General features: G+C 42.7%; 1 protein-coding gene across 4 annotated transcripts in view; it reads left to right on the top strand.

Annotated features, from left to right (window-relative positions):
* nlgn1 (neuroligin 1) overlaps window positions 1–12,622 on the top strand; it is a 429,936-nt gene that overhangs the window by 127,563 nt on the left and 289,751 nt on the right. For 2 of the 4 annotated variants that reach the window (XM_084355353.1, XM_084355352.1), the window contains exons 2-3: window positions 2,270–3,337; window positions 4,146–4,205. In XM_084355353.1, the coding sequence (XP_084211479.1) occupies window positions 2,800–3,337; window positions 4,146–4,205 (598 nt within the window). In that variant the 5' untranslated portion in view covers window positions 2,270–2,799. The remainder of the gene's footprint in view (window positions 1–2,269; window positions 3,338–4,145; window positions 4,206–12,622) is intronic. The other 2 variants (XM_084355354.1, XM_084355355.1) reach the window with 1 other exon arrangement.

A 12,622-nucleotide genomic window follows, 5' to 3' on the forward strand; every position in this document is an offset into this window, starting at 1 on the left:
TTCCATGTGCGCGTGTGCACGTCATATCTCCCTTAAGGCGTCTCGGCTCGTTGAGGTGTTTGCGTGTGAAAATAGTGTATTTTTGTCAGCCGACCAGACAGCTTGTCATGTCAGTGTGTGTGTCTGTGTGTGTGTACAGTATGTGTGTGTGTGTGTGTGTGTGTGTGTGCAGCTAAATAGGATTTCCTCAGTGTATGAAATCTGAAGGTGAGCTCATCCAGGTGGAACATTGACTCCTAAGCTGTGTGAAAAAAAAAAAAAAATACAAGCCATCATGTTCCTTAACACACATGCACACACACATGCACACACTTACATAAATAACAAACACACAATAACACAGATTTTCTACTGAAAATCTCTTCGTCCTGGTTCTGCAAAAGCGAGAGATTAATTTTGATTTCATTTCACTTAATTTGCTTCCCCCCCCCTCCGCTAACCTCCCTCTGTATATTTGATGTTTTATTACTTTAATACATTAAGTTAGTAGTTTTCCTTAGTATGGAACCTTGAATGGGGAAAAAATACCTATTTATGCACTCTCTCAAAAGACATTTTTGCATTACATTTTTTTCACAGTGCGTTACTGTGAAAAAAATAGCTCGTTTTTTGGGGGTTGATGTACGTCTACACTGAGAAACAGGACAATGTTATGTCTTGACATGTTGATGTGCGCGTCAAAAATGCAGCCAGTGTGTTGGGTCGCATTGACAATGATGGGCGTGGGAGATCTGACATGCAGGATATGACACAGATGTGTGTTGCCCCGAACACTTCTGGCAACCAGAAAAAAAATTCATTAGGCACAAAAACTGCACAAAATAAACACCAAACTACTCCTCCTGACAGTTGAAAGCAACAATATGGCCCACATATGTTACATTTCCTATTTAACTGTGATTGGTAAGGCAGACATCACATGTCAAAGTACATTTTTATTAATCTATACTTCATTTTCATACATACGTCATGTAGTGAAACCCCACTGCCAGGTATGAACACCAGTATCGTGGTGCACGGCGAGTTCTGCCGAGCCACACCCGAGATGGAAAGCCTTGTGTTGCGTAACTGAACTTGTGTCTGTACAGGAGACCAGAGAAAGATGTTTCAAAAGTCTCTTTATGTTCAGCTGTCAAAACTTTTGTAGCTTCTTACTGAATCTCTTTAGTTTCTCTCCTCTGCCCTCTTTGCACTCTCAGACGTCTGCTTTATTTTACTGCATTTGCTCTCAGCTATTTCAGGAGTCGTGTAGAGTTACTGCTTGTGAAAATGCAACATTTCATACTTAAAGGAATAAAAGCAATTAAATGCCTAAGTAATGGGGGAATTTTATTGAAAAAAAAAAGAGAATATGATGTAAGCTTGTGAAACTGAATACTGCGGGGAGGAAGAGTATTTATACCATTCAACAATATTCAAGACAAGTGTATCATCAGTTAAAGACACACCTTCAAGCAGGTAGCCATGTTGTACCCCTGCCGCGCTGGGCACGTGTATGTAAACGCCCCATTGGATGGTTAAAGTCCTCCAGATTGCATCCAATGAGAATTCATCTTAAACGAAAATTGCTCTTTTACTGTCTACATCATTTGTGCATGGCAAATAGTATGAGTAAGGACATAGTTAAGCAAAAGTGGTCCCATTAATGGGGAACATTAATTGCAGGTTTGTTACAGTACACAAACTCCAGCCTCCCATTTGATAGTCTGACCTGTTACACATGCATCCACCACCTTGACCTCCACACTTTGAGTTTCTGCTCCGTTACATAAAGGGTACAATACCTCTTCCATTGGCACTGAGCCTTGGCATTTAAAAACCTGTCACGATATCCACTTTTATTCTGAACGCCAGTGTCTAATACAGTCAGTCTTATCGCTGCTGGCAGTGCACAGTCAAGTCTACGACTCTCTCCCAAAAAGATCCCCACTTTCTAGCCCGACTCTGGAGGGCAGTCTGCATTAAGTGCAGGATGTAAAGTTAAACTGGAGGACAAACCTGTCAGACTCCACCATAACCACGAAACATCTGCCACCATGAATACTAATTGAACCCTCACTTTTTAAGCTGTTGAGTAATATGACTTGCTATCATGTGCCATAAATACATGTTATGTTTCTGTTTAACTGATTGATGTGTGTTCAAAATGAAAAGGCTCTTCTGCTAATTGTCAATGTTTTCACGTCCTGCATAATAAAGACAACTGAGTTTGAGTATCTTTACTTCTCTTCATGTAAATGCTGATTGTTGCTTTGTTTCTGTGTTGCAGGGAACAGACTCTGGACTGGACCAACCTCCTCCAAGTATAACAACCACAACCACTGCATCGCTAGTCCTGCTCCCCCTGCTGTTCACGGCAGTCTGCTCGCCTCAAAATGATGGAAACCGTCATCACTGACTGGCTGGTCTACCTTCTGAAAAGTGGAGCTTAAAGATGGTATCTTTACCGTCGTCTTCATCGCAGTGGTTGTTCAGAGGACCTTTTTGAGGAATATTTTCAATATTGTGAGGAATAATTCTCCGATTTCACTTCAACGAGGCAGAGGAAATTGATGGCTGCTACATTTCCACTGGATGGTTTGCACTGCCTGGATTTTCAAAAGGATCATTAACAACCACCACCCCTGTCTGCTCCGGAGTTACCATCTTGCTCATGCCTGTGAGTGAATGTGATTTAAGTGTGATTGTGTGGTTGTGTTTGCATCTGCATGGCGTAAGTGAGAGATAAACATAAGGATTTTTTTTACTCTGAAAGGACAAGAGAGGACGCAAAGAAGTAGAAAACAAGGAGTAGCAGCTATGTCCCAGTGGAGGCACCATTCGAGGACTGGGTGTCGACTACTTCAGACTGCCAAGAGTGGGAGCAGGATGATAGGATACGTAGGGCTTGAAGGTTCCTTAAGCGCCGGCCGGTGGGTGTCCTCTCTAATATGGCTGGGGCTGCTGCTGCTGCAGGCATCTCCAGCCGCCGTGTCTGCTGAGAAACTGGATGAGAACGACCCGGTGGTCACCACCGTCTACGGCAAGCTGCGCGGTGTCAAGAAGGAGCTCAACAACGAGATCCTGGGTCCCGTGGTGCAGTTTCTGGGCGTCCCCTACGCCAGTCCGCCCACTGGCGAGCGACGCTTTCAGCCACCTGAGCCGCCAGCGTCATGGCCGGAGATCCGCAACGCCACACACTTTGCCCCGGTTTGCCCTCAGAGCATCGTGGAGGGCCGCCTGCCGGATGTGATGCTGCCAGTGTGGTTCACCAACAGCATTGATATTGTGTCCACATACGTCCAGGACCAGAGCGAGGACTGCCTCTATCTTAACATCTACGTCCCCACTGAGGATGGTGAGTTAGCCTGCGGGCTCAGGGGCAGGATGACTGTGGGGGGGTGGGGGCGGGTATTCAACCCACAACCTTGTGTTGGAGAGAAGAGTGTGTTGTCGGGGTGTGTTTTATTTGTGTGAGGGTGCATTTCTGTCTCTGTCCATGTCTGTCTGCTGTCTGTCTGTCTGTCTGTCTGTCTGTCAGTAGAGGGAAAGCATGATATTGTGCATGTTTAATGTGCATGACACTGCTTATACTACATGAGTGTGTGAACGAGATAACAGTATGCATGCATGTGTGCGTGGGTGTGTGTGATTGAGGCCAATTGATCCACTCATTTAGCCCCACCTTCTTCTTCCTCATCCTCTTCTTCCACCTCCTCCTCCTCCTGCCTGTCGATCATCTAACTCCTTCCCCTATTATCCCCTGCTCCTCTCTCTGCTTTCTGCTCCCCTCCCTCATGTCTGTAGCTCATCATAGCCTATTGTGCTCCGCTACAATGGCTACAGTTCATTAAACAAGACAGTCGTTGTCAAGATCATCACCGATTGATTTGGCTTACTGGCTGAGTGACTGGCTGGCCGACTGGTAGACTGAATACTGTGCTGATTGAGCTGGAGTGACTCATTCTACCCCTCTGTCTTTGCGTCTCCCTTTCCCTCCTCTTTCCTCTATTTCAGTCGATCAGCTTTGTGCGTGTGTGTGTGTATCTGTGCGTGTGTGTGTGCGTGTGTGTGTGTGTGTGTGTGTGTGTGTGCATGCCAGCTCCTGTGTGCGTTGCGCGTTCAGGGGCTCCATGTTATTCTTTAGTCTTTTATTCATTTTACAGTCAAAAGAATATCCAAGGAATGTGCCAGGAAACCGGGCAAGAAAATATGTAGACAAGGAGGTATGTATGATCTGAACGCAACCTATACAATGCCACAGAAAGAAGAAAACCATCTGAAAATACGAAGAAGAAAAAGAGCAGCAGAGAGCAATCGTGAGATCAAGGTCTACGAATTATTCAGGTCTCGACTCAGGGATGCTGCAGGTTTCTAGAATGCTCAATTTGAGAGACGGGACCTTTTTTAAACACTGCCTGGAAGTGAATTTAAGGCCAATTTAAAAAAGCCAAAGTGCGGAAAACCAAACCGTCAAGACGAGTCTACCTCTGGCTGAACATACCTAATGCAGTTCAGAAAGTATAAGTGAGCAGAGCGAGAGCTTTTTCAGATTTGTCAGTCTTGGTGAGAACCATTTACCATCCTGCAGATAGTAGCAATGACACATTTGCAACCAAAACCCTGAATTAGCCGTGTAATTTGTAGACCTTGTGATGGCGGGATAATGGTGAGGCAGTGTCACACCACACTCACTGACTTCATGGACGTGTGCTCACATTGGTCAGCCTGGTTTGGGAGACTTGACTGGCTGCCAGATCAGGGGGTCAGAAGGCATGTAGTAATGACGGGCGATGTGTGTGGAGATAGCAGCATATTAGATCAGGCACATTCTCACAAACACACACACACACGCACACACTCACAGTGATGTAGTTGTATGCAGTGTTAAACACGATGAGCTCAGGCTGGACCTTGACTGTGTAATCTCCATTAAAAGGAAGCAGGGCTGTGTTCAGGTTGGCTCGGGCTACTGTATCAAGCACTGTTTCATCAAGATAATGCCCTCCTCCTCCTCTCTGTCTTACTCTGCCTGTCTCTCAGCCTGTCCCTCCCTGGACGTGTGCACGTTCCTGTTTATATGCCAGTGTGTGTGTGTGTGTGTGGGAGAGAGAGAGGGAGAGAGAGAGACTGATGCCGACAGTGTCCTTGATAAGGTCTGGGCGTTAATGTCATTGTCTTGGCAGCCAGCTACATTGTCACTTAGTGTACATTCCTCCTCTTCTGACTACACAGATACATGTAAACTCTGACCTCGCTGCTGCTCCTCTCCCTCCTCTCTCCAGAGGGGAAATGCATTTAAACAGGGAGATTATGGAAGCTTACATATTAGTCACACAGCATGGAAAATCATTACAATTCCACGACCCAGACAATCTGTTGTGGATTTTTTTTCATTTTATGGAGAAGGGAGATTAGGTTTAGAAAACAATGTATCTTGCACATAAAAAGCGAAGCAAGATGTGGCGGTGTTACAATAGAAGCTGCTTTGCTTTGGTTTGTCTCTTCGGCTTGGGTTTATTACCTGCTGGCTGCGCTTGGAGCAGAAAATTAATTCATTCTTATGAAATGTCAGAGACCTACTCAACTTTATATACAGTACTCTCACAGTAAGTACTTCATTAGGCAAAGCTCTATGCAGTCGGTCCACTTGTCTATACAACAGTCCATAGGCAATTAAAGTGTCCATAAATTAACATCAGATTAATGTTTGAAGGCCATGTTAATGTAATGTGAACAATAATTTATGTGTGATGCTCAGATTTAAGTAAGAAACGCACAAGTGATTTCTATTATAGGATTCACGGTCAAATGTTGATGCTTTGACCCATGCTTTCTAAAAACGGCTCCATCAAAAGACCCATTCTAGCTAATTTGTTTGCAAATTGAAGCAATACGACTATTATAAACAGATGACAAATAACAAAAACAAATAATAGAAACGGTGCAAATGCTGAAGGGCACTGACTCGTTTGAAGTATTATTATTATGTGAATGATATGCTATGACCTTCACGGCCACCAGGGCCCATATTAATCAAACTGCTGACTGACGTTTTTTGACTTTAGTGAAAGATAAAAGAAACCTCTATTTGCAGACCTAAAAATAAAAGCTATTAATGTGAACTAGGAAATACCAGTTCCACAGAGGTCTCTGAGGTTGATTAAATGTGGGATGAGTGATCCTGGAAAAAAGATGGTAGTTGTTGAGTCTCATTAGCAGGTCGTCAAATACCATCGGCCTGGTAATGAGACACAACAATCAGTCACTCAGTCCAGATTACTTAAGGTATAGCATTTGCCAAATTTACAAGAAGGCCCAAATAAGAAGGAATTTGTCAGAGACAGCATTTTGCTTCAATAAGTATCTCCTAACCCAACAGCTCTCAAAGGTGAGTGGTTTAAAAGGGAATCTGTTGACTTTCTCCACTGGTGACAAAGAAATAGCCTATATTGGTTATTGTTTGTAATACCTGACATGTTTACCATCAATAAAATGGTGTATTTGTTGATAAATGTAGTGTGAACAGTGAAATCAGTTGAAACAGTGTGTTCAAACAGCTGCTAAATGTTGGCAGGTTAAACATGCTTACGACACAGAAGTAGACAGCCTGAAACTTTTGTTGGCAAATTTACAAGAAGGTCTGAATGTTTGGAATTTGCCATCGATTATGTTTCACAACCCTTATAAAGTGTCTCCATCCAGCTCTCAAAAACTGCATGTTTTGTTAAGGGAGTCCTTGGGATATTTGTAAATGTGGTCTGAGTGATTGGCATTCACGCCTGCCTGTACTTAGGACTGGGCACAGGGTGATTACAGGTCTGAACAGTCTCTAAGTGTAGCTTATCAGGGCCTCTACACGCCTCTGTGAATTTATCACTATATATAGCATTGGTGATTATGAGCTGTCATTTCAGAAAAAGGTAGTTTTAGCGCCCTTGAGAACCGTTTCCTAAAGGACACACTCTTGATAAGATGCTGCACCTGATACTCCTGAACATGATAGCAAGAACACGTTGATGAAGCTTAATGATCATCGAGGAGCTAGCCAGATGAGTCCTTTCAGACAGATGGTCACATTTCACGACATCTAGTTAAAAACAAAATGACAGATGACACAAACCAAGTCATCTTTCATACTTTCACTTTGTCCCGTTCCAGATGTAATCTGTGCCATCCCATTATACCCAATAATTACACCCAAAATGGATTTTGCACCTCAGTATTTACCTCCACTGCAAACATTCAGTGTTACTACAGTAAGTGCTGTTCCTTAAATATAGTAAGTCGGAAATTAAGAGGTTGGGGACGTCGATGGGTGTCCTATCATGCAGGAGACTAGAGTTTGTATCGATTTATATTGATAATAATATTGATGCCAAAAGACATCTGGCATACAGTAATCTCTATTAACAGATAACGCCATATGAATGCAGAATTTGACAGCAAGGGACAAGATTTTGGTATTGAAATCATTCTGGTTTCCGTTTCATTCCATAGTCCATTGTTGTCCAAGTGGTATTGACCAATCATGTGAGTGGACTTTGGTAGCAAACAGGTAAACAGTCTGTGTGGAAGAATAAAAAGACATAACGCATTGGCCAAAACCAATGGGCTGCCACCTGGCGACACTTTACTGTAGCCTTTTATTGGCTTATTTTAAATCACCTGCATTCAGATGCGGATATCTGTTTATAAAGATAAGCTGCAATGATGTGCACAGACATTACACTGGAAGCCCAGAAACACTGGCCGTTACCCCGTGGGTAAATCGTCGTCGGGTTCTAGGTTCTTAGATTGTGGTTCGTTACAATTTAAATCTGTATAGAATTAGCTGTCATGCAGAGATGTTGTAGATAACAAGAATTACAAATGTAGACGTTGGTCTTAAGAATTAAAAATGGAACAAATCAAATGCAAGGCAGGATCTTGTAGAATCATATGCAGTATATTGATGTTATGACTGTCTGACTGACTTGAGTGTTGTCTGTGCAAGGTGTAAAGCGTACCTTAAGACTGATGCAGGCCACGGATGTCCAATTTCAGTCTACACTTTTTCAAATGCATACTCCCAGTCAAGCAATATAATGTATCACAAAGGTTTCATCAGTAGTTCTCTGGGATTGTTAAAGCTTTTATCATGTGAACATGCCCACTGAAAATCTGCACAAACACCATGAAGTGATTGAGTCACCGCACTAGGACTCTTATGGAGATGAAAGCAGGCACCCTAGTTAGTGAGTTCCAACAGAGTGGACTGCTGCAGTAACAACAAACAGCATTCTGGAGTTTTCTTTTACAAAGGTAGAGCCCAAGTCTGTACTTCTAGGAGTTTAGTCATTATCGGAGTAGTAGTAACGCAAGCAGCACAAAGTGTAGTCAGTGGTGCATGGTGTGAGTGGACGTACCATGGTTATTGACCGGGTCATTTCATAGCTAGATGTGTGCAGCCACAGTGACACTGGGAACAGGGAAGAGATAGATTAACACCGAGTGTTGTCGGGGCTCAAATCAGTCATGATTGATCAAATCAACTGTGTTCTGTCTATTTAAAACTGGCACACTCAGTGCCACAACACTACGACGGTGTTGTAATGATGAGAACAAAACTGGTGTCCTTGAGCTGCAGCTGGAGAATCATCAGGGGATTTGTGAAACTTGAGATTTAATTGGCTTGTGCTGAAAATACTGAACTCACCAACAATGTTGCCAAAGTGTTGAATATCTATTGATCAATTCTTGAAAAGGTTGAGCAATTATTTAGTCAGAGGACTGGTGACAGACTTGTTGCATCATGGTAGGCCTGTTTTGTCTGATTGAATTTGGAAATTGGACCGACAGTCCTGCATTTCTCAGTATCCCTCTGCAAACTAACCGTGGAGATCATGATGAACAAAGAGAGAAAAGGTCAAAGGGGGCAAGAGGAAGAGAGCCAGATGTGTGGGCAGTGATGAAGAGCAATGATAAAAGGCAGACATGGAGTGAAATTAAAGTAAGAAGGACAAAAACAAAGACCAGGACTCAAAGAGCCAAATAATAGAGCAGCACCGAAAGAGAGTAAGGGGCTCATCTCTTTGTCCTCGTAAGGACTATTGTACTGTCCTGTGCCATGCTGGTTCAAAGAAGTCTTCTGTGGTTAAAAGTAGTGTTTTTGATGTATCTGGGATGGAGTACGGTCATTAAGTTATCACATGCTGGGATAGCGGTCTCTGTAATGAGATCAGAGGTAGCATCACTGCGGTGGGTCTCCTCTCCCAGCAGCATGAATTCACAATTCATTTTTTAAAACTGAGGTAAATGCAGAAGAGCCTCACTTCTTACAGATAACAGTTAGCTGAACAGCAAAAAGATGTCAAAAATAACAATGTCCGAGTAGCACAGAAACATGCTTGAAAAGAGATGAAAAGGAATGTGCATTGCACGATCACAGACGAGCAAATGTTGAGAGAATGATTGCTGCGATTCTGTCACGGCTCTTGTGGATCTGCATGTTTTTTATGTATGTAAGGTTGATAATGGAGCTACAAAATGCTGTAGTTTTTACAGTGGTTGTGTTGGATCAGAAAAAAGCTCCAGCTCGTTGCATATCACATTAACTTTGAATGTCATTCCCTGGATGGTTGATGGTGACTCAAAAACTAGAAATGCTTTTACATAAGACTTTTGCATAGCGATCAGAGCTATGAAGAGCTCAACTCTATCCATCCATCCGTCCATGCAGAATGAAAAACGCTAACAGAAGATGGTGGCACATAATTCTTTGTTTTGCTGTTTTAGCTGTTCATTTAAATGTAATTCAGAGAGGTTTAAAATATTGATGCTTGTTCTAAGACAATGTTCAATAGATGCATTAATAGGTTATTGTTTAAACCATTTTATAAACACCAAAAATGATCCGGTTGCCATAGTTGTCCATTGTATATTCTTCTTGCAAGATGGCTGGTTTCTCTCATCAGGCCTTCAAGCAGGCACATTTGGTCAAACACAAAGGCGTTGAACCAATCAGTGTCCTTTTGAGGGGCAACCAGCAACAAAAGGGACTGTTTGAAAATAACAAAAGCAGCTCTGGAAAATGTTAACGTAGCTGCTGTAGCATGAGTTATGTCAGAACTGGAGAGTATATCTTATTTAAGCAGAGCAAAGAACAGCACTGAAGGCTTTTGTCAATAGAAAAGATGTTTTCACTCTTCTCTCTACCGACTTGGCTCCGCTGTTGCTAGCGCCCTATTGTTGATCTGATTAGTCGAAGAAGAGTTTCTTGTGGTGCCTTCCCAGATGGTTCTGTCCAACAAACCATCTGCCGCTTCAGGTTAGTCTTATATCATTGCACACTGTTTTGGGCTCTTTGTTGGAAAACTAATATGACAATATCTGTTAACTCTATGAGTTTACTCTGATAATGAAAATAATTGGTTAATTACAGCCCTAGATTGCAATCAAACCAATTGCATATACAGTCATGCAATGTAATTTTGGCCATTTTTGGTTGCTGTCCATCTTGCAGAGTGACGACACAGTCAGTTACATTTCCCACAAAACACAATTGGAAATCAAACCATCGCTATATAAATACAATTTCTGAGTGAGAGAGGGTGGGACAATGCCTGGTCCCAATTCTGAATAACTATTCCGTGGTGCATTTTCATTTTATGGGAGCATGTTCCCCACTGTTCTCTTATATCACTGTCTCCATCTAAACCCACAGCGGACTGCAGGCATGTTCATGCCTCAACTCTGCAGGTTGTCAAGATGCATTATGTTAAACAGCAAAACACAAGCTGATGCAGAAGTACATGCAAGAGGGTGAAGAAAAGTTCATTTAACACAAATTATAACACTTAGGAATATGAACAGGACATATCTGCAGCTTTGATATCAGGAACAAGCAGTTCCAGAATATCAGAGCTGCTTTTGGTTTCCAGTCAGTTTAGCAGCTGGTTGTTAGGCTCTTTTTATGCTTAAGAGGCTTTTTTCAGATTTTGATGTCACTTCAGTGTCCTAAATGCACCTCATAATTTATGTTTTTATTTATTCAGTAACATTTTAGTTGGCACTGACAAAATTTGTCACACTGAAAAGGGACTGCTTCCTGAAAACAAGCCTAAAGCTACGCTGATGGCTGATTAGACAGGCAGAACATACGAGTCTATGGACAAATCCAAGTGTGTGAATCCACAAGTCAACTTTGACTGAGTGTAACGTGGACCCTGGACTCTGAGCGAGTACGTAATTCAGAATACAGTGTAGGTTGAAAGCCTCCATTCTACATTGTATGATAATGACACCCTGCCTTTATGCCGTACAATATTTGCCTGCTCTAGTTTGTCTCACAGCATACTGCCAGTATGTTTCATGGGAACAACTGCTCACCCTTCAACGCTGTCAAAAAAGGTGTCTGTGGTGGGTTGGAACTCCATTTATGTTTATGTTGAATTAAGGGTTCGGCTTTTAAAACCAAAACTAGGACATTTAACTGCAAACTAGGCCATTTCCCAGCGCGTGTGCAAGCTGTTTAATATCTCAAATAGTTCCGGAAATATTTCAACATGTTGCATTATTCTGAGATTTCTGTGTGTCGTCTCCACTCCAGAGGGGTTTACAATAGAAGCTCCATTGTAGACGTGAATTTCATCAAGATGCAGGCAACTTCGCAGACGTCTCCCCCTCTCCCTCATCTTTCTTCTCCTTGTGTCTCATTACATCCGTCTTGATGTCCCTCCGCACAGGTTGGCCTTTTCCCTCATGTCTGTCTCTGTCTCTCTATCTGTTCTGACCTATTCACCCTCCCACATCTCACCTTCCCTCCTGTCCTTTTCTCATGTCTGTTTCTCTCTTATTCCTCGGGCTTTGTCCCAGTTTTGTAGTCATTGAAGGAGGATCCTGTGGGAGGCGTTGCGCACACATTAGACTCACAGAGCGGAGGAAATAGAAGGCAGAATTAGGCATGTCCCTTCTTGTGTTTGGGTCTCCCCAGAGGTGCTCTGTCACCTCCACTCACAACTTAACGTCTTTGCACTGGTGTTTCTTGTTATATTGGTGTGTTGTGTTTGTGTGTATGCATGGGTTAGGGTGGATGGATATCAGTGTATGTGTATGCATCAGGAGAATCACAAGTTCTGTCTGACAGTCAAGTCAGAGCTTGGCTGGACTATCGGCGCTGGCTGCTTGGCAGGTGCTGGTCTTGTCATTTTCAGCTCAGCCCCATTGGACCTTGTGTTGATTCTTAACCAAACTCAGAATCACTGAGAGAGATTGAGAGAGGTAGTGCAGTGAGGAAGACGGAATACAACTTATTTGAGCAAAATTGTCTCACAGCATACAGCAGTATTGGCAAATGCAAACATACTGTGCATTCACCGTTGGTTATTTGAACCAACTTTGTGTTTTCTTTCCATTTTGGTCGTGGAAACATAATCTGAGCTACCCTGCCGACAACCAACTGTGGCGGTGGTAGAAAGGTAACCTTGCTGTTTGGGAGCATACATTCTTGGTGAAAATGACTTTTAGTCAACATTCTCTAGAGTGTTATTCAGGGTGAGTCTTTTATAAAAAGAAATGATAAAATGAAATAAATACAATGTGGAGCGATTACGAATCCTAGTTTAGTTATCATAGAGGTTTGACTCAAAGTGCACTACGGCTT

The sequence above is a fragment of the Pagrus pagrus genome, assembly GCF_965226575.1.
Source record: "Pagrus pagrus genome assembly, chromosome: 6".
Taxonomy (NCBI): Eukaryota; Metazoa; Chordata; class Actinopteri; order Spariformes; family Sparidae; genus Pagrus; species Pagrus pagrus.